At 58.1% G+C, this 25,173-nt stretch overlaps 1 protein-coding gene across 2 annotated transcripts in view; it reads left to right on the top strand.

Annotated features, from left to right (window-relative positions):
- The window catches only part of UNC5B (unc-5 netrin receptor B), an 85,712-nt gene extending 64,549 nt beyond the window's left edge, over positions 1 to 21,163 (top strand). The window contains exons 3-17 of one of the 2 annotated variants that reach the window (XM_087432057.1): positions 3,150 to 3,293; positions 3,767 to 3,870; positions 5,336 to 5,516; positions 6,225 to 6,392; positions 7,125 to 7,289; positions 7,499 to 7,531; positions 9,176 to 9,370; positions 9,721 to 10,110; positions 10,755 to 10,842; positions 12,215 to 12,383; positions 12,540 to 12,773; positions 14,738 to 14,887; positions 15,486 to 15,650; positions 16,447 to 16,628; positions 17,463 to 21,163. In XM_087432057.1, coding sequence (XP_087288183.1) covers positions 3,150 to 3,293; positions 3,767 to 3,870; positions 5,336 to 5,516; positions 6,225 to 6,392; positions 7,125 to 7,289; positions 7,499 to 7,531; positions 9,176 to 9,370; positions 9,721 to 10,110; positions 10,755 to 10,842; positions 12,215 to 12,383; positions 12,540 to 12,773; positions 14,738 to 14,887; positions 15,486 to 15,650; positions 16,447 to 16,628; positions 17,463 to 17,628 — 2,534 coding nt within the window. In that variant the 3' untranslated portion in view covers positions 17,629 to 21,163. The remainder of the gene's footprint in view (positions 1 to 3,149; positions 3,294 to 3,766; positions 3,871 to 5,335; positions 5,517 to 6,224; positions 6,393 to 7,124; positions 7,290 to 7,498; positions 7,532 to 9,175; positions 9,371 to 9,720; positions 10,111 to 10,754; positions 10,843 to 12,214; positions 12,384 to 12,539; positions 12,774 to 14,737; positions 14,888 to 15,485; positions 15,651 to 16,446; positions 16,629 to 17,462) is intronic. The other variant, XM_087432059.1, reaches the window with a different exon arrangement.
- The last annotated feature ends 4,010 nt before the right edge of the window (positions 21,164 to 25,173 follow it).

The following is a 25,173-nucleotide window of genomic DNA, read 5'->3' as shown; positions in this document are numbered from 1 at the left end:
TCTTCCTCCTGCTTTTTCAGCCCTCTCTCCTTCCCTCTGTCTCTCCAGCCCCCCTTCTCATCCCTGTCTCCTCTTGTGTGTCTGTTTTTCTTATGTCTTCCTCTCTCTCTCTCCTTCTCTGTGTCTCTCCCCTGACATTCTCGCTCTCTCTCTCTCCCTCCTTCAACATCTGTTTTTCTGTGAAAAGCTCACAGATTTCAGAACCACCCAGACTTAAAACCATATCCCAGGGGCTGGCCCAGTGGCATAGCGGTTAAGTTCGCACACTCGGCTTTAGCCCCCCGGGGTTCGCAGGTTCAGATCCCAGGTGCAGACCTACACCACTCATCAAGCTATGCTGTGGCGGCATCCCACATACAAAATAGAGGAGGATGGGCACAGATGTTAGCTCAGGGCCAATCTTCCTCGAGCAAAAAGAGAAAGATTGGCAATAGGTGTTAGCTCAGGGCCAATCTTCCTCACCAAAAAAAAGTAGATTTGGAGTCTCATTTTCACCCAAAAGCTAAAAATAAAAAAAGGAATTTCTAAAAGGAAAAAAGAACACCTACCCAGCTGCCCCCATTCTCTGGCTATGTGACCCTGGGGAGCTGCTCAACTTCTCTGAGCCCACTCCTCTCTTTGTAAACTGGGATGCTAACAGAAGGACCTGGTGAGGATGGGACGAGGTGGTGCCTGCACAGTGTTGAGCACAGAGCCAGCACGCAGCAGGTGCTCAATAAATGCCCGTTTCCTCTTGGCCTCTCTCCTCTCAAAACCTGTCCTGACTTCTCTGTCCCCCTGAGCCCCTCTGGCCTATATCAGAGGTCAGCCATGGGGGTCCAGACAGAGCAGGGGACGGTGTACCCTGCTGGGGCCCCCCACAGACCCTGTGATTATTAGCATGGGAACAATGTGGCCAGCAGGCACACAAGCCCTGCCAGCCCTGGATATTGGGGCACTGTTGTCCCCACTGGCTGCACAGAATGGACAGTGGTCCTCTGAGCCACTCTCTTGGCAGCAGTGTGGCTGGTTCCTCCCTGGCCCTCTCTGAGGCCCTGCACACCCAGAGGATGACAGCTGGGGGCCAGGACAGGCAGGACGAGCCCACCTGCCAGCGCATGCCACGTCGGGATGTCCTGGCCTGGGCACTGCCTGCCACTTGGCCACCATGCTGGGGGGACACCTGGTGCAGGGGCCCAAGTCTGGGAGACTGCAGGCCCTGCCTCCTCCTTTCTGCCTGCTGGTGACTATCACCAAGGTGTCGAGCCCCACCGGGGGAGGGTTTCTCTGTCCGGCTGTTGGGTGCTGCTGAAACCTTCGGGGCGGATGACCCCCCTGGATGAGCAGGCTCACGGCCCCCGCCCTGCTGCCCAACACTCTAGGCAGCCTCTGCGAGCAGAGCTGCCCGTCAAAAGCAGCCTCTCCCCTCCTGGTGCTCCCTGACGGCAAACCCCAGGCCCCTCTCATGTAGATCCCTGGCCATCAGCAGGGGTACTCCTCACTGTCTGGGCTCCCTGTGCAAGGCCCTCCTCCCCCCGCCCGTGATGTGGGAGAGTTAAGGCAATGACTTCATTGGGAGAGGTCTGGGGAGGTGTCAGACATTAGGGGACAGAGCTCTCACCAGGGCAAGACACCAGACAGCTGATCTCGGCTCTGCTGGCAACTTGCTGTGGGAGTTTGGTCCTGCCACCTATCCTCTCTGAGCCTCAGTTTCTCCAAACGTAAAAGGAATGGGCTGGATGAGATCCAAATGACCTGCCAGAGTAGATTTGTAGCCAGCCTGGACTGGGGCCTATGGCAGAGTAATTGCCATGACTCATTTAGAGTTTACCCTGAGTATTTTACTACGGTGAAGGAATTGAGGCTTAGAGAGGCCAAGTAACTTAGCGAAGGTCACACAGCTGGGGAGTGAGGGTGGGACCAGGATTCAAACCTGTCCAACCAACCTGCCCTATGCTTAGCCACCATGCTGCAGTACCATAGTGTGTATAGTCAACAGTCCTGCCCCCGAGGGGCTTATCAGAACCCATGTGCAACCATGAGAGGATGAGCTGGGATATATCATGGCAAGGGGGAGCAGCCTTAGGAATTCTGAGACAGTGTGCAGTCAGGGAGGGCTTCCTAGAGGAAGAGGCCTCACAGTCCTCCCACAGGCCTTGGGGAGGAGCTTCAGATGGGCACCCTAATCCAGGAGGGTTCATTCCTTTCCTGAGCATAGAGAGCTTTGTCGAGGGAGAGTTGGCAGAAGAGTGAGTGATTCCCTCTCTGTGGGCTGGTGGATCCAGTTATCCATGGAGGCCCTAAGCCCTAGCAGGGAGCTGTTGAGAGGTCAGGGGACTCCCAGGAAGAGGGGGCCCCCCAGCCCCAGCCCCATAGGCCCCTGAGCCATGGCCAGGGAGAGGCCACCTGCTCTCTTCAGATACTCGTTGAGCCCCTTCTCTGTGCCAGGCCCTGGGCCACGGCAAAGCCCCACCTCATCCTCCTGCAGGAGACAGACAGTTAACGCACGAACACATCAATAGATAATATAGTTCCAGAAGAGGTCAGTGCTGTGGGGAAATCAGGCTGGGCGGGAATGATGACCGCATGGACCAATGTCCAGTGCAGCGGTGGGAGTGCTGGGCGGTACTTTGAGAGTGGGTAGGGGTGGGCCAGGGTCAGTGCGGCCGGGCTTCCCTCTGGAAGTGAGGCCCACAGCCTAAAGCTGATGGTGACTGAGAGTCCACTGGGCACAGGGGACAGAAGAGAGTTCCAGGCAGAGGACTGGATGTGCAAAGGCCGTGTGGCTAGAGAGGTTGGGAGAACATGAAGGACTGGAACACGCCCAGTGAGGCTGCAGTGGGTAGATCGAGCAGGGCCTGAAGGATCTTGGTGTTTATGCTGCGAGGACTGGAGACGTAACTAGGGGAATGACATGCCGTTTGTGCATTTTGAAGAGCGCGCACTGGCTGCAGGGTGGAAAGTGGATTGGACCAGGGCAGAGGGCTTGCGTTAGCCATTATGATTTCCAGGTGGTGGCCATAGCCGCTGGGGCCAGGGTGGAGGCAGAAGAGACAAGAAAATAGATGGAAATGAGAGGCACTTGGCGGAAGAGAGAGAGATGTCCCGCGGCCGTGTCCTGCGCCTCACATCCTCAGACCTGCCCCCGGTGGCCTCTCTCCTCCTCGCAGGCCTGCGGGTACGAGAGGTGCAGATCGAGGTCTCACGGCAGCAGGTGGAGGAGCTGTTCGGGCTGGAGGATTACTGGTGTCAGTGCGTGGCCTGGAGCTCCGCGGGCACCACCAAGAGTCGCCGGGCCTACGTCCGCATCGCGTGTACGCCGCCCTGACACCCCACCCCATTCCCCAGGGCCCCTGCCCCTTCCCCGTGGATCCTAGGGAGGGAATTCCACATCTGTCGGGCCATCCCTGGCTGGACATGCCCACCGCAGAGACATTGGGGCCCACGGATGCCAGCTCAGAAGAAGGCTCCCGGACCCACAACCTGGGCCACCTCTAGCCCCAGGATTTCCAACGGCCGTTTTTCGTCTATGTCTGTGTGAGGAAGCTGCCAGCATCCTCACCTTCCTGGGCCACCATGTGCTTAGGATCCCAGGGTCAGGGAGGGAACCCCGTTCCCCTAACTCCACCTGGTGAGGCCCCCACTTTGGAGAAGAGGAAGTTGCCCAGGTGAAGCCCAGGTGGCCCCAGGAGCATCCCCTTGGTGTGCACTGCCACCTAGTGACCAGAGTGGGGCACTTCAGGCTGCAGCTCTGCCTAACTGTGCCTCGGGACCTGCCTTCTCCCAGACCTGCGCAAGAACTTCGATCAGGAGCCCTTGGGCAAGGAAGTGCCCCTGGACCACGAGGTTCTCCTGCAGTGCCGCCCACCAGAGGGGGTGCCTGTGGCTGAGGTGAGTGGGGGACGCGGGGAACACTGGGCGTGGCAGAGACCAGCCAGGCATGGAATTTACCACCAGCCACCATGCCTCAGCCTCTCAGAGCGCCCCCCATTTCACAGATGGGAATATTGTAATCCTGCTGGAACAGGAACCCCCAGGGCTCCTTGCACAGGCCCCAGGCTCAGTCTTCTGCAAGGGAAGGGCTTTTGGCTAAACACATCGTCTCCCCTTGCCTCACCCAGAACCCAAGGCTGCAGCATTATGGATGCCCAAGGGTCTCACAATGTGTGTATCTGAGCGTGTACTCACCCCACGTGGCCTTTGCATGCCTGGGCAGTGCCCACCTGTCCTCTCTCACCACCCCTGCTGTGTTCCACACACACTCCCTCTCTCCCACCCCCACACTGGTGGTCCAGGAGTTAGAGCAGGGCATGGGGGACATCTCAGCTTTGCCGCTGGGGGCCCCAGGAGAACAGGGGTTGGGGAAGATAGGACCCTGTGTTCCTAGCTCGGGACCAGCCCTGTCTGACCCCAGAACCTTGCTCTGATCACCTAGCCTCCCCCAAGCCCATGCCCGCATCTGGAAGGGGGCTTGGACACACACCCTGTGTTCAGTACCCCTCACTGGGCTCCCACCTGTGCCGGGCACTCGGCACACTGGTCTTCATGGAGACCCTGCAAGGTGGACCTTGTCATCCCATCTTAGGGCCGGGCAAACAGCGCTGGGGTGGGTGGAGCGGTCACCCAGGGAGACCCAGCTAGTGAGTGGCAGAGCTGGGATTTTTTTTTTTTAAAGATCTTATTTATTTATTTTCCCCCCAAAGTCCCAGTAGACAGTTGTCTGTCATAGCTGCACATCCTTCTAGTTGCCGTATGTGGGACACAGCCTCAGCATGGCCGGAGGAGCGGTGCGCACCTGGGATCTGAACCCGGGCCGCCGGCAGCGGAGCGCACGCACTCAACCGCTAAGCCACGGGGCCGGCCCCCAGAGCTGGGATTTGAATCTAGGTCTGCCAGACCCAGGGACCATGTACTTACTCGCCTGCCAAGCCTCCCACCCTAGCTCAGGGAGTTGGTTTGGAGAGTTAATGATGAGAGCAGGTGCTACCAGCTAACACTTACTTCGTCCTCACTGTGAGCCAGCACTGTTCTCCACACTCTCCACATAGTGATTCGCTCCGTCCTCACAACAGCCCGCAGGGTTGATGCTATGAAATCCCGTCTTAGTTGATGAAATTGAGGCCGAGTGTAAGGCCCTTCCCCAGGCTGCCCAGCTGGTGGGTGGCCGTCTTAACCCCTGTGTCCTGTAGTGCCCGGCACAGTGCCTGGTCCTGCCTCGCCGTTGTCACCCCTGTGGGTGGACGTCGATAGGGCTGCCGTCCTATTTACGGCCAGACCTCCCTCCCCCGAGGGCGGGCGGCTCCCGGGAGGCAGGTGAGCAGGCCTGGCCCTCACGCCCCCCGCCGCGCTCCTGTAGGTGGAGTGGCTGAAGAACGAGGACGTCGTCGACCCCACCCAGGACACCAACTTCCTGCTCACCATCGACCACAACCTCATCATCCGCCAGGCCCGCCTGTCGGACACCGCCAACTACACCTGTGTGGCCAAGAACCTCGTGGCCAAGCGCCGCAGCACCACGGCCACAGTTGTCGTCTATGGTGCGGGGGAGTGGGGGGGCGGGTGAGGGAGGGGAGGGCCTGGGGCTACACGGCCCTCCTGACCCTGCCCTAGCCGGAGGCCAGCGGGTCCCTGGTGAACAGGTGGAGAGGACGGGGCCCAGAGAGGGGAGGCGCCCTCGCCAAGCTCACAGAGCAGAGCTAGTGGTCAAGTCGGGCACTCCTGGGGCCCCAGCCAGGAGCACTGCCCCTTCTCAGGCGCATTGCCTATCGCTGAAGGAGAATCCAGTTCTCTCGGAGTCCGGGTGGGGGCAGGGCCCAGTGGGTGTCCCCATACCCAAGCCTGCTGTCCTAGCAGAGTTAGGGACTGCTGCCCAGGCCTGTAGGCTGTCCCCTGGGGTGGGAGGGGCAGAGCCACAGCTGAGATGCCTCAAGTGTTGCAGAAAGAGCCCTGTATTGGATTCCAGTCCCAGATGCCCCATCACTCACAGGGTGACCCTCTCTGACCTTCGTTTGCCACTGTACAATGGGGTGGGGAATAGATAGTGACCTCCTGGGTCCACTCTGATGCTGACAGTCGCAGCCCAGGTCTGCCCATGGGTATCTGAGTCCCCAGCCCTGCAGGCAGGAGGGGTCCAAAAAAGAAGGGCCAGGCCTCAGTGGAGGGGCCGCATCAGGGCTGGGGGATGGGGCCTGGGGCCCACGGGTCACAGACCCAGGCTAACCGGGTGACACCCGCTACCCCTGCAGTGAACGGCGGCTGGTCCAGCTGGGCAGAGTGGTCTCCCTGCTCCAACCGCTGTGGCCGCGGCTGGCAGAAGCGCACACGGACCTGCACCAACCCCGCCCCACTCAATGGAGGTGCTTTCTGCGAGGGCCAGGCCTTCCAAAAGACCGCCTGTACCACTGTGTGCCCAGGTAAGGCCGCTGGCCAGGCGGCACCCTGCCCACACCCAGCCCCGCCTTCTGTGCTGTGGTGTCTGCCAGAGTCAGGACAGCCATTCTCTCCCCATCCTGGGGAGCAGAAGGTGCTTGGCCTGGGCTCACAGCTGGCTGACCAGACTGGACTAGATGCTACGACCTCTGACCTCTTGTTCTGCCCTGGGCTGCTGCTGGAGAGACAGAGGCAGAGGCTCTGAGCTGCAGTCTGAGGGGTGGGCTCTTCTGGCCTCCACGCTGAGGGTTCTCAGTGTCAGGCCCCTGGGCCAGGGTCCCAGAGCTTAACTGTTAGACTCACCTTGATCACCGACCCTGATCCTGAAGGGATCCTCTTCTCCTTATGTCTGCGTCTTCCTCTCTGTGTCCCCATCTGTTTGTCTGTCCTTGCACTTCTGTTGGTGTGAACGATGTGGTGTTTTTTACCATGGGTTTGTGTCTCTGTGTGTACACTTGTGAGTGGGCTGTATCTGTGTGAGTGACCTTATGTGTCTATTTGTGTTCTCTTTGCCCGCCTGGTGCACCTGATTGCATGGGGCTGCATGGATATGGTGTGGATTTCTCTGTATGGCCTGTGTGTCTTGGGTTCCTCTTTCCCTGCCTCGGTCTGTGTGTGTGTGCGCGCGTGCGTGCGCATTGCTGTGTTCTGCACAACTGCGTGTGCATGTGTCTGCATGCACGGGTCCCCACGTGCCGTGTGCTGTGCTCCTGCAGTTGACGGAGCGTGGACGGAGTGGAGCAAGTGGTCGGCCTGTAGCACCGAGTGTGCCCACTGGCGCAGCCGCGAGTGCATGGCGCCCCCGCCCCAGAACGGAGGCCGGGACTGCAGCGGGACTCTGCTCGACTCCAAGAACTGCACAGACGGGCTGTGCATGCAGAGTGAGTCCTCAGGAAGGCGGGGCCCGGGGCTGGGGATCTGGAGCCCCCAAGCCCACCCCAGGCCTCAGTGCCCGGCCTGCAGTGGAGCCGCCCTCGGGGCCTCTGCCCGCCCACCACGTCCATCATCTCATCTGCGCATTTCCCCGTCACCGTCTCCACCACCCTTTCTTGCCACCTGTGTCACTCTTTCCCTTTATTTCCCTCGACAGATAAGAAAACTCTAAGTGACCCCCAAAACCACCGTAAGTCCCATTTCATGGCTGTCTTCTTTCCTCTGGGGGGGTCCCTGGTTCTCTTTGGCTGGCTTTTCCAGGGTGTGGGGTGCAGGCAGGGCAAGGGACAGGGAGAGTTGAAGGTGCCCCCTCACCAACCCCTCACGGGGCTCCCAGCACCCGACGCTGCGTCGTGGCCTCCATCACTGCCGACAGGCAGACCCTGGACTGACAGGCCCAGGACACCATCCTGACCCTCGCATTACGGGAGAGGAACCTAGTCTCAGAGAGAAGGAGGGACTTATCCACGGATCCAGCCAGGATTTAAACCTAAATATCTGTGTGGCCAAAGCTGTTGCTAAGCCCTGTTCCCTCGGCCTCCCTCCCTGGGACAGGGCCCATAGGCAGGCCCACACCTGTCCATCCTGGTGCCCCTCACTGTACCCCCAGCAGCTGGACCGCAGCTTCCTGGGTTCTCTGGGATGCCCGCTGCCCTGCACCACGCCGAGGGGCTCACCTTCCAGCCCCCAGGGGTGCTCTGTGCTGCAGTAACAGAGCAGTGAAGCCAGTGGGGCAGCAGGAGGGACCAGGGCCCAGAAGGTGGCAGAAGTGGGCAGACACTGGGGCTGAGAGCCAGGCCCTGAGGGGAGTGGGGCTGGAGGAGTCCTGACAGGGAGAGCAGGCCTGCCCCTGAGGGGCCACCCTGGGAGGGGAGAGTGGACAGCTGCCTCCTGTCTCCCGCAAGAAACAAGGGGGACGAGCAGCCGTCTTGGCTCCGCCTGTGCTGTCCAGTGTGGTAGCCACTAGCCACATGTGGCTATTTAAACTTGTATTTTTAACTATTGTGAAAATTAAATACATTTTAAAACTCAGTTCCTCTGTCGCCACAGCCACATTTTAGTTGTTCAGTGGCCGCATGTGGCTAGTGGCTGTTGTGTGGGACAGCACAGACATAGGATATTCCATCATCGTAGACAGTTCTAGTAGACAGTGTACTTTAGACCCTGCCTCTTGACCCTGACACCTTCCCCCTGGCCTGGGGCAGCCTGCCCTGCCCCCCACCCAGAGCTGGGTGTCCTCCAGCCCAGCAGCCTGTCGTGGGGAGGGGAGCGTAGCCATGGGTTGCCTCCTATAGCCCCTTCTCTCCTCTCTTCCTGCTCATCTCCTCTCCACCCCATTGTCATGCATCTCGTTCCCCTCCTCCTGCTCCCCCTCTGCCTCCACCTCCCACCCTCAGCACAGAATGGAGGATGAGCTCAGAGCGGCTACTCGCAGAGATTTCTGGGAGCCTAGAGGTCCTATGGAGGGTGCTACAGGCTGCAAGTGAGGCTCTAGGTTTAAATCCCAGCTGGGACGGGACAAGCGGGCCCCAGTGACTCTGAGCCATAGACCCTGTCCCCTCTTCAGCAGCGAGCAATGAGCTAACCCTTGGGAGTGACCAAGAGTGGCTTTGCCTCTCCTTGCCACTCCGGGAGAGAAGCAGGGCAGGGGTTTTGAGACCATTTTACTTATAGTAGAGACTGATGCTCAGTGAGGTTCAAGGCTTGCCTGAGGTCGCCAGCCTGTCTCGGCAGGGCACAGACTAGAACCTAGCACAGGCCAGTTTCCCCAGGGACCCCGGGCCTCCCCTGGGTCTCTGCCCCTGCTCCTCACGCGGCCCTCCTGTCCCCGCAGTCCTGGAGACCTCGGGGGATGTGGCGCTGTACGCGGGTCTCGTGGTGTCCATCTTCGTGGTCGTGGCCGTCCTCATGGTGGTGGGGGTGGTCGTGTACCGCCGCAACTGCCGTGACTTTGACACTGACATCACCGACTCCTCCGCCGCTCTCACTGGTGGCTTCCATCCCGTCAACTTCAAGACTGTGAGGCCCAGTAAGGACCTGGGAACTCCTGGGGTGGCGGGTGCGGGCGGGGGACCCAGAGGAGCGTGGCAGCCAGCCAGACCAGCCAGACCCAAGAGGGGGCTCCTGACTGCCTCCCAAGGTTTTTCTAGAATTTGCTGTAAAGATAATGGATGAGTATGGATTAGAGAGGTGCAGAAAAGGAAGGGAGTAACCCAGGCTGCCGAGTCCCCAAAGCTTCCTGCAGCAGGTGGCCATTGAGCCTTCCGCAGCTGGACATTTGGGTGGGATTGTGCAACAGAAGGGCCCCCGGCAGCAGCAGAGGGTGGGCCTGGGCCAGCGAGGCACGGCTGGGTCTGACTGTAGCCCCGACCCCTGCAGACAACCCACAGCTCCTGCACCCGTCGATGCCTCCAGACCTCACGGCCAGTGCCGGCATGTACCGCGGGCCCGTGTACGCCCTGCAGGACTCGGCCGACAAGATCCCCATGACCAACTCGCCCCTGCTGGACCCCCTGCCCAGCCTCAAGATCAAGGTCTACAGCTCCAACACCACCAGCTCCGGGCCAGGCCTGCCAGATGGGGCTGACCTGCTGGGGGTCCTGCCACCTGGCACGTACCCTGGTGAAATCGCCAGGGATGCCCACTTCCTGCACCTGCGCAGCGCCAGCCTTGGCTCCCAGCAGCTCCTGGGTCTGCCCCGTGACCCGGGGAGCAGCGTCAGTGGCACCTTTGGCTGCCTGGGCGGGAGGCTCAGCATCCCCGGCACAGGTGGGCCCCCACTCTGCCTGCCCATCAGCCTGGCCTCAGCTTGTCCCCTCGACAACCCCAGCCCCCACCCCACAGAAGATAGAGCTTCCCTGATCCCATTTCACAGACAGGAAAAGTGAGGCCGAGGGGAAAAAAGTGACTATAAGAAGACCTGGGGTTCAGGCCTGCCTCTGCCTCATTAGGGCAGGGGAACCTTGGACGAGCCACCCTCTAAACCTCAGTTTCTCCATCAGTTAAGTGGGAGAGAATACCCCTAGGTAGTTCAACAAACCTACAGAGTGCTGTTGAAAAGTCAGGGCTGCCCATCTCAGGTGCACAGCCAGCAGTTGACAGTTTCCCAGTGTCATACACTGAGCTGGGGCTGGAGCTGGCACTGGGACCCTCAGCCTCCAGGTCTTTGCCCCATCTCTGCACCCCATTGCAATGCCAGAGGCCCCTGTGTTACAGGACAAGCCTGCTGTGGTCAGTGGCCTGGCCTCTTCTTGCACCCAGTCCCCAGACCTTCTCTCCTACCCCTTGCTGGTGCCCACCTGGAGCTCAGGTGTCTTTCTCTCCCTGCCCCAAGCTGGGGGCCAACCCCCATCCCCTGTTTAAGCTCCTGGACTCCCTCCAGCCTCTCCCTGCTGACCTCTCTCTCCCCCTAGGGGTCAGCCTGCTGGTGCCCAATGGAGCCATCCCCCAGGGCAAGTTCTACGAGATGTACCTCCTTATCAACAAGGCAGAAAACACCCTGTGAGTAGAGAGACCCCAGCCCGGCCTGGGCTGCCCCCTCCTCTTCCTCTCTGTCTCTGCTGCCCACCCACCTTGTGCTCAAATATCACCATCTCCCCTTCTAAGCCTGATCCTAAGGCCAGAGGTAGTCCTCCAAGGGAAACATTGATAGATCTTATTATGTCCACATTTAGAATGAGCAAAACTGGGGCCGGCCCGGTGGCGCAAGCAGTTAGGTACACGTGCTCCGCTGCAGCGGCCTGGGGTTCGCCGGTTCCGATCCTGGGCGCGCACTGATGCACTGCTTGGCAAGCCATGCTGTGGCGGCGTCCCATATAAAGTGGAGGAGGATGGGCATGGATGTTAGCCCAGGGCCAGTCTTCCTCAGCAAAAAAAAAAAAGAGGAGGATTGGCAGATGTTAGCACAGGGCTGATCTTCCTCACACACAAAAAATGTGCAAAACCAGGGGCTGGCCCGGTGGTGTAGTGGTTAAGTTCGCGAGCTCCACTTCAGTGGCCCAGGTTCACGGGTTCAGATCCCGGGCGTGGATACACCGCTCATCAAGCCACACTGTGGCAGTGTCCCACATACAAAATAGAGGAAGATTGGCACAGATGTTAGCTCAGGGACAATCTTCCTCGCCAAAAAAAAAAAAAAAAGGAAAGAAACATGCAAAATCAGCACAAATTATAAAACTGAAAGGCAACTGACAAACTGGCTACAACATGACAAAGGGTTAATACCCTTCCTATGTTAAGAGGTTTTAGAGACCAGTGAGAAAAGTGGAACATCTCAGTACACAAATGGGCAAAGGATGGGAACAAGGGATTCACACACACTCTCTCTTATACACACACCCATGTGCGTGCACACACACACACTTATAATGGCCAGTAGGTAATGAGAAAATGTTCAACCTAATTTGTAGTCAAAGAAATAGTAATTCAAACAGCCATGAGATATTGAGAGTTTTTTGCTTCATGAATTTGCAAAGATTTTTCAAACGGTAACACCTTCATACTGGCAAGAGCGTGGGCACGCAGCCCTCCCATGATGTGCTGGTGGGAGCATGGATTGGTACCAGGTTCCAGAGGGCAGTTTAGCAACATCTGTCAAAAACATTCCAAGAGTGCAGAACCTTTGAAAACGCGAGCAAGATTTGGCTGTGAGAATGTTGCAGTGTAACAGCAATGATCTGGAAACAGTCAAGGCCTATGCCATGTTTCTGCCTCTCCTTAACCCCTGACCTCGGGGGGTCCCAGGGGTGGAGACCTGCCTTCTACCAGCCCAGAAGGGAGCCGGGGCAGAGGTGGGAGCCAGCACCAATCTGGGCCCTTGCTGAGCTTCAGGCCTTCTCTCACTGCCTTCCTCCCTCCCTCTGCCCTGCCCCAGCCCACTTTCAGAAGGGACCCAGACAGTATTGAGCCCCTCCGTGACCTGCGGGCCCACGGGCCTCCTGCTGTGCCGCCCCGTCATCCTCACGGTGCCTCACTGTGCCGAAGTCAGTGCCGGCGACTGGATCTTCCAGCTCAAGACCCAGGCCCACCAGGGCCACTGGGAGGTGAGGAGCCAAGGCTGGGGGCAGGTCCACTATCTGAACCTGCCCCGGGGCTCGGGAACTGAGAGGAAGCCCCTTTCCTCCTGGCCCCACCTGGATGGACCCCTCCAGGGCCTTGACTGTGACCCATCCGCCTCACCCCCCGCTGTCACCCTGCAGGAGGTGGTGACCCTGGACGAGGAGACCCTGAACACCCCCTGCTACTGCCAGCTGGAGGCCAGGTCCTGCCATATCCTGTTGGACCAGCTGGGCACCTACGTGTTCACCGGTGAGTCCTATTCCCGCTCGGCCGTCAAGCGGCTCCAGCTGGCCATCTTCGCCCCCGCCCTCTGCACCTCCCTGGAGTACAGCCTCAGGGTCTACTGCCTGGAGGACACGCCCGTAGCACTGAAGGTAAGGCCAGGCCATAGGTACCCACACAGCCCTGGCACTCTGTGGGGGCATCCCGCCTGGCCAGCCAGCTGGCGTGGTACCTTCCAGGCTCCCCTCCACCACCATCAGCCTCATTCATTCATTCATTCCTCAAATATTCAAAGGGCATCAGACCCTTGAGATACAGAGATGAATCCGGCACAGTCCTGCCCTCGCCAAGCTCCAGGCTAGAGGTGGGAGACAGATGGGGGATCACTGATGGAGGACCAGTCTGGGAGGGGCTCGCCAGGCCTGGGTTGTTGAGGAGGGGGTCTGAGAAGCTTTGGAGCAGAGCTGACCTGAGACCTATGCTCCAAAGGACTAGTAGGAGTTCCGGGCAGAGAAGGGTAAAGGGCATTCCAGGAGGCAGAGCAGCTTACGCAAAGACAGGAGTGTCGACCTGTGTGACCAGAGCATGCAGGGATGTGAGCGCGTGAGGGAGGGAGGAGATGGGGCTGGAGAGATGGGCAGGCTCAGCTTCCCAACAGCCTTGGGGGCCATGCCAAGGAATTCGGAACCTATCCAGTGGGCAGGAGCATAGACCTGGTGGACACCTGTTCACAGATGCTCTTTTGGAAGCCCCTATGGCTACACTGGGGGGATGGGTAGACAAGAGGCAGAGAGGCCAACTGGGAAGCTGCAGCTGGACCCTGAGCTGGACCCTGGGCAGCAGCCAGTGGCAGTGGTGAGGAGAGGGGCTGGATTCTTGTGTTTAGTCGGTAGAATGGACAGAGCCAGTGACTGATGGGATGAGCAGGGGGAGAGGGGAGGGGTTGGGGCTGACAGCCAGACTCCTAGTGTATGCACAAGAACGGCCAGAGCCCCTAAAGGAGGGAGGGGCCATGGCAGGTGAGGAGCCGTTTGGGGCAGGGAGGGAGGGAAGGTGAAGGGATTGGATTTTCGCACATAGAGCCTGATGATGGCAGTTATGGAGCCCTGTGTTAGTACCACCCTGTCCCCCCCAGCCATTCCCTCCCCAGCCCTCCCCTCATTCCCAGGACCCCAGTCTCATCCTGACTACCACTGGAAGAGCACAAACCTTCGTTTAAACCCTGTTTAAACCCTTCTCTGTTCTCCATCCTTCCATTTACTCCTCTGCACTCCTCTGCGAAGCCTCACAGTCCTTTCCGGTAGCTCCATGCCTCCTCCCACCCATGGTCTGTGGTCTCTTCTAGCTCCCTTGTCTCCCAGGCTCATGTGACTTGTCTCAAACTCCAGGTTGCAGACTGATGCAACACAGGTGAAAAGGTCTCATGGGAGAGAGTGTCTCCTGCTGGGACCAGGCTGGCCTGACATTCCAGGAGGCCCATAATGGGTTGGAGCCTCCTGGGAAATGCTCTTGCAGCCTGGATCTCTTGGTACTGGGGCATTGGCTAATGTCCGGCTTTGGTCAGAGAATGGAGTGGAGATCAAGGAGGAAGTTGCCACATTTTGGCTTGATGGCATTCTTTGTTTATTCGGTCCCTATCTGTCCATCCATCCATCCAACTTTCTGTTTATCTGTATATATACTCATTCAGTCAACAGTCCATCTGTCCATGCAGCCATCACCCATTCATCTGTTTATCTTTCCTTCCATCTATCCTTCTGTTTATATACCCATCCCTTTGTATATCCATCTGCACACCCATCTGCCTGTCTCTTTGTATCTTTCCATCTGTCCATCTATTTATCCATCCATCTATCCATTCATATATCCATCAGTTCATCTATAAATCCACTCATCCATCCTTTTGTCCATCCATCCATCCCTCTGTCCACACACAGTAAGTCTTCTGTGAGCACTTACCAAATCCCCAACCCTGTGCTCAGGGGGGCCCCTGCCCTCAATGGTACAGCCTGGTTCCCTGTGCCCACATGTGTCCCCAGCTCCCAAGCTTGCAGCGGGAGAGGGCCCACTGGCCAGGTCTGATGGGCTCCCCCTTCCCATTGACCCCGGCCCACAGGAGGTGCTGGAGCTGGAGCGGACCCTGGGCGGCTACCTGGTGGAGGAGCCGAAACCCCTGCTGTTCAAGGACAGTTACCATAACCTGCGCCTCTCCCTCCACGACATCCCCCATGCCCACTGGAGGAGCAAGCTGCTGGCCAAGTACCAGGTGAGGCTGGACCAAAGGAGGGCGAGGGATGGAGCTGGGGAGGGGACGCACTTGGGGGCTGCGCAGGGAGGACCACATCCCCTCTCAGGCCCAGGCCTGCCTCCTCCCTCGGTCCTGCAGCCTGACCCCACTCCCCATAGTGTCTCTCTGTGTCTCCCTCCCACCCACTCTCCATGCTCCCAGTCATCCTTAGGCTCACCCCCACATTCGGGGCCATTGACAGCCACACTCCCACCCCCACCCCGTCACACACTCCCACGCACAAATATCTGTACACATCATCTTCAGAGAGCATTCATGCCTGGCAGACTGTCCAAACTACTCTCCAATGGTCATGTCCCTCTGCCCCACCCGCTTGTGTGACACCATTGAGTCCACAGGCTTCCCAGCCCCAGACACACATGCACACTCACACTCACACGTTAAGGCTTGTGCCTTCTCCCCCTTTCTCAGCTGAAGGGCCCTTGACCAGCTCTTCGTCCTCTGCCCCTCAGGATGGAGAGGCCTGAACTGACCCCATTACCTGCCTCTACCTCCGGTCCCCAAGGGCAGAGCAGGCTGGCCTCACTTCCTTGACCCTGACCCCCTCCTCCCACAGGAGATCCCCTTCTGTCACATTTGGAGTGGCAGCCAGAAGGCCCTGCACTGCACCTTCACCCTGGAGAGGCACAGCCTGGCCTCCACGGAGTTCACCTGCAAGATCTGCGTGCGGCAGGTGGAAGGTGAAGGCCAGATATTCCAGCTGCACACCACGCTGGCGGAGGTGAGCGCTGAGGACAGGCGCCCCGGGGGGCAGGGCGTGCAGCATGCAGACCCCCTGCTCCCGCTCCTCTGGGTGGAAATGCCATCTCCCATAAAGACATGTCCCCCTCACCTCCAAAGTCTGAGCTGGGGCCTGGTTACTTTTTGCTAATGACTACCCCTTACCGAGTGCCGGTCCTGGGCTTGGCCTGTACCAGGCGACATAAATTATCTCCTTAAATCTTCACAGCCTCCAGGGAGACAGAAACGACGATCCCCACCTGGGAGCTGAGAAAGCTGGTTTTAGGGAGGGCAAGTGTTATCAGCCTTGTATCAGGTCAATGCTTGGCCCAAGCCCACGGCTCTCCCCCGCTATAAATCGGGATTGAGGTTTACAAGACCCAGGCCACCGGGGACGGTGCCAGACCCCCCTTGCAGTGCAGTGTAAAGAGCACTGGATATGGATCTAGACCCAGCTCTGCCACTAACGTGGCATGTGACCGTGGGCAAGTCACTTCTCTTTTCTTGACTTTGTTTTCCACATGTTTGTAAAAGTGGGTCCAGAGGGATTAGACTATGGCTGAGGCTGGTTATGGTTTCGTAATCATGCATCAGCATTAGCCCAGGGTGGGACATCAGCATGGTGCTCCCTGAGGGCTGGGCTTTGGGCACACAGCTCTGGCCCTCGGGAGCTGACCTTCTGGGGAGGAGGGCTTTGAGCAGCTGGAGCCTGCCCAGAGGGTGGGGAGGGGCGGAGGCCCAGTGCCGTGCATGGGGGAGCCCTCTATCCCTCTCACCCTTGCCCTCTGCCCTTCCAGACGCCGGCTGGCTCCCTGGATGCCCTCTGCTCTGCCCCTAGCAGCGTGGTGACCACCCAGCTGGGACCCCATGCCTTCAAGATCCCACTGTCCATCCGCCAGAAGATATGCAACAGCCTGGATGCCCCCAACTCACGGGGCAATGACTGGCGGCTCTTGGCGCAGAAGCTCTCCATGGACCGGTGAGTGTCGGGACAGGCCTGCCCCACCCAGACCACAGCCCACCCCCGCCTCCCTGTGCCCAAGGGGCAGGCAGAGCAGGCCACCTGACAGTCCAAGATCAGATCCCACCATCTGCCGTAGGTCAGAGGCTCAGGTTTGGGCATGTTAAGTCCGAGGAGCCCGTTCTTTGAGGAGCTTCGTGCTTGTGAGGATCAGATGAAGCTAGGACACCAGCGAGGTGTGATCACCACCAGCACCCCCATGCCCAGGACAGAGCCAGTGTTCTGGAAATGCTTGCTGAGTGACAGACTACATCTTGGTACATCAAAACTCTTCTGGAGAGCTTAAAATGCTGGATAAATATAATGGCAATAATAATCATTATGATTATGTTATACTTATTGAGAAATCACTTAATAAACCTGCATTAAGCAGAGGCCATGTAGAAGACATCTTACTAGAAATGAGTGGGATTTACAAAGATGTCCAGGGCTTTGTTCCTGGGGTCAGAGGAATGCACGGGGCGAGACCAGGTGGGGAACGAAGGTGAGAGGAAGAGAGAATGGAATGCAGGTTTGGACAGTCTCTCTGGGGCCAGTGTCTTTCAATGATAATAACAATGATGATGATTGATGATGAGCAAGACAGTTTCCATTTTAGAGATGAGGAGACTGAGGCTCAGAGAGGAGCAGTGACTTTCCCAGGGGAAAGCAGAGGGGCTGGCATTCAGATCCAGGATCGTGGGATCCCAGAGACCGCTGGCTTCCCCCTTCCTGGAGCTCCCTCCACCCCCAGGCTCCTGGGAGGTGCTGAGCATCTGGGGAACCCAGTGTCCTTCTCCTTCCCTCCGCCAGGTACCTGAACTACTTTGCCACCAAAGCGAGCCCCACGGGTGTGATCCTGGACCTCTGGGAGGCTCTGCAGCAGGACGACGGGGACCTCAACAGCCTGGCCAGTGCCTTGGAGGAGATGGGCAAGAGTGAGATGCTGGTGGCCGTGGCCACTGACGGGGACTGCTGAGCTGCCCCAGCTGTGGCTAGTAGGGACTGGCAGGAGGCGGGCACAAGGAGGCCTGGGACAGCCTCCTGTGGGGCAGGTAGTCAGGCCTCCACTGCCCCCGGCTCACAGCCGGAGTCACCCTCCACTCTTCCTGTCCTTGCCCTGCCCCCAGACCACGACCAGCCTTAGGAAATCCATGTCCTCTGTCGGGAGGACCCAGTGCCCCTTCTCCATCCCCTGCCTCTCTCCTGACCTCAGACCTCCATGCAGGCCCCAAGGTGGGGCTGAGGCCTCTGGAGGCAGCTAAGGGAGCAAGGAGAGGCCACCCCCAGCCCCGGGACCTCTGGGTTACGTTTGTTATAGTTGCGTTCTTCACTTTCTCCCTCAGTTCTTGATTCTCCCTCCTCCCTGAGCCCCTTGTCCTTTCACACCATTTTCCTCTTTTAAGAGTCAAGTACAATTCACACAAACTGCTTTCGCCTGTCCAAAAGCAAAAAGGAAAAGGAAGGAAAGAAAGAAAGTTTCAGACCGCTAGTAAGGCTCAGAGAAGAAGAAAAACACCAAAACCACAAGGGAAAAGAAAAACCCAGTTTCTTAGGAAACGCAAGTGATTTATTATCCAGATATTTGGATAAGTCCTTTTTAAGAAAAAAAAGAAAATGAAAAACAACACAAAAAATAGAAAACTCTTTTCTTGAGTGTGGATGAGTGTGGGCGTGCTCATGGCCAGGGGTGTGTGTGTGTGTGTGTGTGTGTGTGTGTGTGAGTGAGTGAATCAGGGAGAGAGAGACTGCACAGGGAACACTTTGCTGCTAATGATCCCATCTTAGACTACATCCTTACGAGGCCTCAGTTTCCCCAGTTGTACAGGGTCAGATGGGGTTTTAGCCGTGGTACCATGTTTCTCTCTAAAATCTTAAGCAGATGCTGAATCCATAAAGCCGAGGAGCCCTGAGGTCTGGAGCGGGGTGGGGTCCTCCCTCCCTCCCACAGCCCCGGCAGATGCCCCACAGGCTCCTCTGGGCTCCTGGGAATCCAGACGAAGAAGCCCTGCGATGGAAAATGTGGCGGGCCAGGCCGGCTGTGAGCCAGGGAAAATGTTTCCAGTGCCATTGTCTGGTGGCTCCTGGAGAGGGGCTATGGCCCAGAAGTGGGGCCCTAGCAGAGAAAGAAGTGGGGGATGTGGGGCCCCCATGGATACCCCTCTCCTTCACCCCTAGGGTGGGGCCATCCAAGACACCTCCCACCCAGCAGCCTCCAGACCAGGAGGGCTGGAGCAGGATGGCATTCTCTTAATGCCCAGGAATCTAGGATCCACCCTTCCCCGGCCTCAGTTTCTCCTTCTGTGAAACAGAAGGGATGGGTTAGAGGGCCTCTCTAGCTGCAGAAGCCTGCGCTTCTGGGCCTCGGTGTGCCTTTGAGGAACACGTTAGCCGTCAGCCCTGCAGCGGGAGCTTGGGAGGTGGGTGGCCCAGCCATGTCACACGCCTGCTGAGCGGAGGAGGAAGGGCGGAGGGCTACTTTCCCACCTCTGATCTCCACAGGCACCTCCCGTCCACCCGCTTCTCACCCTCCCACTGCAGTCTGGGAGATCCTGAAGTAAGCTTTGAACAGGCAGGGTTGCCAGAGCAGAGGGGCTGGTACACCCTCACCAGCCTGTTCCAGGATGTTCCAAAGGGGCCCTCAGGGTCCCTTCCCGGCTGGCTGGCCATGGCTGGGACCTGGATCTTGCAGCTGGCACAGAGGCCTCATCAAAGGCCTCTCCTCCTTGGCACCCAGGGCCAAGCAAGTGCCAGCTCCCCCGACAACTCTGGGCACTGACCCCAGAGCTTGCCACGGCAGGGCCGTGAGCAGCCACTGGGACCGCCTGGGCATGTCCTGGCCTTTGAAAGTCCTGTCTCCTGGGAGGGAAGCAGGTTTGGGGCTGCAGTCCACCCAGTGCCCCCAGCCTGGCTTCCCTGCCATGGACTCGGGAGCTTATGGGGGTTCTCACCACCCAGCAGCTCCCTTCGGGGTGGGTTGGCTGTGGGCAGACAAGGGCCTGCTCAGTTTGAGAGAGGATTCCTTCTATCAGGGCGGCTCAGGGGGCCAGCCTGCATCCGGGGCTGGGCCCCCAGGGCTGAGATCACGGCTCTTTACCCCAGTGCCTGTGTGGACGTTGCCTCAAAGGCAGCGAGCCTTCTCTGCCAAAGGTGCGCGTCCGCTGTGGGCTTAGCTTCCCTGGTCACTCCTAGCCCAAGTCATGTGGGCCTGTGTGATGGCCTGGCCCTGAGGGCAGCCTAACCAGTGCCGCAAGGAGCTCTACTGGTGCGGTCCCCAGCACAGGCTCTAAAATGCCCCCAGGCAGCCCCGAGTCCAAAGGCCAGCACTCGAGCTCCAGCTTTGCTGTTAAACTGCTGTGTGACCCCAGGCATATGACTGCCTTCTCTGGGCCTCGTTTCCTTTTTATACCCAGAAGGCCCCGCAGCTGCCGTCTGAGGCCCTTTGGGTTCTGACACGCTGTCATTCTCGGCTTCTGATGGGAACCCTGGTGGGTAGGCGTTGACCCAGGTCGGCCATGCCCCTCCTCCCCGCCCCACCCTCAGAAGCCGGCTTGCTCAGCGCCGGGGACGGGAGCTCTTGGTGGCTGAAGGCAGGCCAGCCACCCAGGTGCCGTAATCTGATTTCCAGAAATCGTGTACCAGGGCCTGGAGCACAGAAACGATCAGTTGGAGCCTCCCGGGAGGGTTCAGACTGTCCGGCTTGATAAGAAAAGCCCGGAAAGGGTTTGCAGTCTCCATCAATCTGCCGAGGCTGCGGTCGCTCCGTCCCCACACCGCCCGCCTCGGGTGGGACCGAGGTTTGTCCTCTTGTTCGGGCCCGAGAGGCAGCCGCACGGGGCCGGGTCCCCCAAGAGCGGCAGATTAGGGGCCACTGCGGGGCTCGCCCGGCCCTCGCACGGCTGGTTACATGTCTCGTCTCTGAGTGTGCCTGCGCATGCGTGTGTGTGTGTGCTTCTATCCTCGGGCACGTCAGGGTGCTCCTCCAGGAACATGTCCTCACCTGTGTGTGAGCGAGTGCCCTCCTCGCGTCCCCAGCTGGGGCGTCTGGAGCGGGCGTGCCTGTTTGCCCCCCCTGAGTCCACAGGGTCAGTCGGTGTATCTTTTACGTGCCTCTCCTCCGCCTTCTCTCGCAGTGCCCGGCTCCCGAGCTCCGGGCTGGGGGTCCTCCTGAGGGCATGGGGGACCTTCCCCATCGCCTAGACGATCCAGGGCCCTCTGGTCCCTTCTCCCAGCAACCAGGCAACTGAGCCAGGTCCCTTAGCAGGCCCTCTGAGGGGAGGTGACCAGGAGCCTGGGTGCAGGGAGCAGCTCTCCTCGGGGCAAAGGGCGGGACCCCCTGCCCGGGCCGTGGACATTGTTATATGTCCCCGGATGCAGGGATGGCCCCAATCCCACCTCTGTTTATTCTGTAAACTTCAACCTGTAAATAACGTTTAGCATTCCTATTGTAACAAAATTAATTTTTATGAAATAAATTATATTTCCTAGTCTAATAAAAAAAAATCCAGGTTGTATTCTGTTGTCTTCTTGACTTTCCATCAGCAGTTGGGAATGACCTTCCTGGTTTTCTCAAAATTCCATGTGTTTGGGGGCTGCGGTGTGTGTGTGGGGGGGTCACTGTCAGAGCTATCTGAGCTCCTGGAAATGAGCAAGCCCAAGTTCCTCATTTTACAGAAGGGAAAACTGGCCCAGAGAGGGATAAGGACTTCCCCGGGGTCACACAGCAAGTTAGAGCCCATTGCTAGATGTGGATCCCGGTCCCTGCTCCCCAGTCAGTGCTCTCAGTGCATAGCATTCGTAGAATATGTTCAGGGCGCAGTCATTGGAGCCTGCCGTGGGCTAGGTGATGGGCGGGAGGAGGAATGACAGAGATGAAGCCCCTGGCATCCCTGTCTGCCTGCAAGAAGTTCAGAAGGGTGCATCCCTGCTGGGGCTGAGGCTGAGGTCAGTTCAGAGCACTCATCTGGGACATAAGAAGATCACGCAGGCAGAACGGGCATGATGGGTGGACTGGGATCGTGTGGCCTGGGACCTAGGGCTGCCATGCATGGTTGGGCAGGTTACACACTGGACAAGACTACCATATCTAGGGGAGAGTGGTGCCATTCCCACACAGATTGTAGATTTGTGTATTTACTGTGAGATGTTTCCAGCAGATGGCAGTAAAGGGTCTTATAAAATCAACATATTGGTGTTAATTTTGCCACAGACGGAAGTGTCTTGAGGGGGCGTTTTTTTCTAGTTTGCAGGAAGGTGCACCAAGGCCTGTTTCAGCTGGTCCCCTCTGCCCTGTGGACCCCAGGTCTCCCTGTGTGAGTTGAGTCTGGTCCCAGCATTTCCCAGCATGCACTGCCTGCTCTGAGAGTGGATTCTGTGGTCTCATCAGTTTGGGGTGAGAGCACCCTCTCGCCCTGTTGTAGAGGTTCACGGTGGCCATCAGCACATTAAAGGCTCTGAGAAGGCCCGTGTGAGAAGCTGTTCTTGTATAAACAGGGTGTCCCAGATTTTTTGGCCATGGAACTCCTTTCTAGCCTTTTCATGCCCTGAAGCATGTGGTACCTGTGGGCCCTGCCAGCTCTGACTTTTGGGGACCTGTGGCTCTGGGGCATGTGCCAGGTATTGCCTGGCTGTCCCCTGGGGGTAGGGGGCACCTGGGGGCTAGGTCCTTTGGGAGCTCATGGCCTAGTCGGGGAGGGGGGCACACTTGCACATACACGCACAGCGCCACCACTCAGATTGTCATCATTCCTAGGGACGCTGAGTGCCTGGAGCCATCGCCTTCCGGTGGTGGTGGGGGGGTGGTGTGAAGGAAGAGATGGGGTTATAGCCTGAGGTGGGGCAGTAGCCCAGGGAGGCGGTGGGCAGAGTAAGATGTGGGGCAGTTATTTCATACAAATAGCCCCACAGGCAGGCAGATGGTCTGGGGTACCCCCAGGAATCAAGAGAACCCATTTAAACCCCCTTTCCCTCTGCCTGCAACCTGAGCAGGAGGGCCCCTCCTTGTCACCTGTCTCGGTGGGGTGCAGAGTTCTGGCCCGGGAAGCAGGGGGCCCGGGTTCTAGTCCTGATGCTGTGCAAGTCACTGTCCCTCCCGCAGCCTCAGTTTTCCCATTCATGAAGTGTGGGGCTTAGACCTGCTGCTCGGCAAGGGCCCTCTGGCTGCAATTTGGGGGGTCCTGGTTCTAGACAGGGGTATGACAGCTCCACCCTTTGGACCCCCCTCTGTCACAGTCCCAGGAATGGACGAGGAAAAACCAGAAGTGGGCAGAACACAGGCTGGTTTGAGCCTGTGACCAAGTGGCTGCCCAGTGAAGTGCCTAGAGCAGGGCAGCGAGGTGACAGAGCTGGCACACGTGCCCAGCCAGCTGGCCAGCCTGGCATGACCAGCGAACTTCAGGCCACCAGCTGTTGCCCAAAGGTTGCTGTGTAGGGGCGTGCCACTGGCTGTCCCCCCTCCACCAGGGGCCACAAGAAGAGAAAATCCATTCCGACCCCGGACAGTACTGGAAGTCAGACACAGGAAGAGCTCATCCAGTTCCGTTTAGCAAAGTTTTCCAGACTTTCGCCCATTTTAATTGAAAATATGATATATGCTTATGGTTTAAAAAAATTCAAAAGGTCAAAAGAATAGGTGAGGGCCGGCCCCGTGGCTTAGCGGTTAAGTGCGCGCGCTCTGATGCTGGCGGCCCGGGTTCGGATCCCGGGAGCGCCCCGAGGCACCACTTCTCCGTCCAACGCGAGGCCGAGTCCCACGTACAGCAACTAGAAGGATGTGAACCTATGACGTACAACTATCTACTGGGGCTTTGGGGGGAAAAAACTGAATAAATAAAATCTTTAAAAAAAAAAAAAAAAAAAAAAAAAAAAGAATAGGTGAAAAGTAGATCCCCCTCCTTCTCCTGCCTCACCCCCCCCCACCCTCGCTCCCCCATAGAGCCAATTGTTACATTTCTTACATACCCTCTCAGGAAGGCCTATGCAGATACAAACATATATCTGTACATGTAAATATTTAAACAAAATGGATTTGATCCAGGAGTCTCAACTCCTTGAGGTATAAACGTGAAATAGTTTTATTTTTCCAATAACTGCTTGGAAATTCACTTTGTCAACACCTTCTTTCCCTCTGGATAGCGGGCTTCCTTAGTGATGTCTCCGTGGAGGGCCCTAGCTGTTCCCTCCCTTGCTGTTACTAAGACCGTCTCTTTTGGTTGCCATGCCCCAACCCGTCCATCTTGGAGCTCCAGCCTCAGCTTCAACTGAAGCCCTGGGAGCGCCCAGTACAGGCCACTGGGCGGCCGCCTGCCCTCCACGCCTCCCCGTCTCCCTCTCTTCACAGCCTTGGCCATCCACTCCCTGCTCCTGACAGGGGGACATCTCCTGCCCCCAGCCCCTTATCACTTCATGGAAAGAGCTGTCATCAAACCAATTGTGGCTCTGGGCACTGGGCGCAGGCCTCTCACACCAAGAACCCAGGCTTCTCAGAGCCAGGCGCTAGGGAATCGAGTGAGCATTCTCAACGCGTTGCGGTCTCTAACCACAATCCCTGCCCTGGATACGGCATTCCAGGGACAAGAGGAGCTCAGACCAGGAACTCCCAAGTCCTGGTTTTTCAAAACATTGCCAGGGCAGGGAGTAGGTTCCATGCTCATCACACTGTGTCAATCAGTCCCTGGTCCCAGGGCTGGGCAGCACACACTGCCCTCGGAGCCCACAGTCTATAGGCGGCAGAGAAACAATGGGCAAGGGGACCGGAGAAGCTCAGAGAGGTCCCGACTACGCCTGGGAGTCCAGAAAGGCTTTCTGGAAGAGTCGATACTTTAGAATGCTAGGGTTGGCTTCCCTGAGACATAGCTTCTCAATTAGGCATTCTGTGGGAGAGGCTTTTAGGCAAAAGTTTGCAGCAACTTTCTTTTATGAAACTTCTTACCACGAGAAGATACTGATGTCCTTTGAGCAGGCGATGGGCCAGATACGAAAGCTGCCATCTGCCAGGGGTGCTGAAAGGCTCTGAGGGCCCTGTTGGGGTGTGCGCATGGGTGGGGGTGTGAGTGGCTATCCTCTCAGTGACCCTAACCCAGGAGAAGGAGGGAGTCTGGGGGAGGGGCACCAATGAGTCCATGCTATTCCAGCAGCCATGAGGGGCTGGCCCGGCCCTGGCCTCACTGTGGGTGGCTTGAATCCGCCCATCCCAGTTCCTCGGCCTAAGAAGCTTCCCCAAGGAGAGGGTCTGGGATACCTGGAAATTCAGCCAATATTTATCGATCTAAACCATAGATGGGCCCAATGACGGGGATGTGGGGAGACGAACCAGGCCTGGACTTGAACCCCAAGCAGCTCACAGCAGAATAAAAAGTGAATTCCCTGGTACTCCAGGACCGAGCAGCGGCCAGCCTGAGAGTGGTACCAACAGGGCACGAGGGAGCACCACTCCACCCTGCAAGGTGATGGTATTCAGGCCGGTGGAGACTGGGGTGGGTGGAGGGCTGGGTCCAGGGGACACCAGGTGGGGGAACAGCATGAC

Source organism: Ceratotherium simum, chromosome 6 (genome assembly GCF_057802395.1).
Source record: "Ceratotherium simum simum isolate JZ-2026a chromosome 6, ASM5780239v1, whole genome shotgun sequence".
Classification (NCBI taxonomy): Eukaryota; Metazoa; Chordata; class Mammalia; order Perissodactyla; family Rhinocerotidae; genus Ceratotherium; species Ceratotherium simum.
The sequence above is the reverse complement of the archived record's forward strand: the minus strand, read 5'-3'. Positions and strand labels throughout refer to the sequence as shown.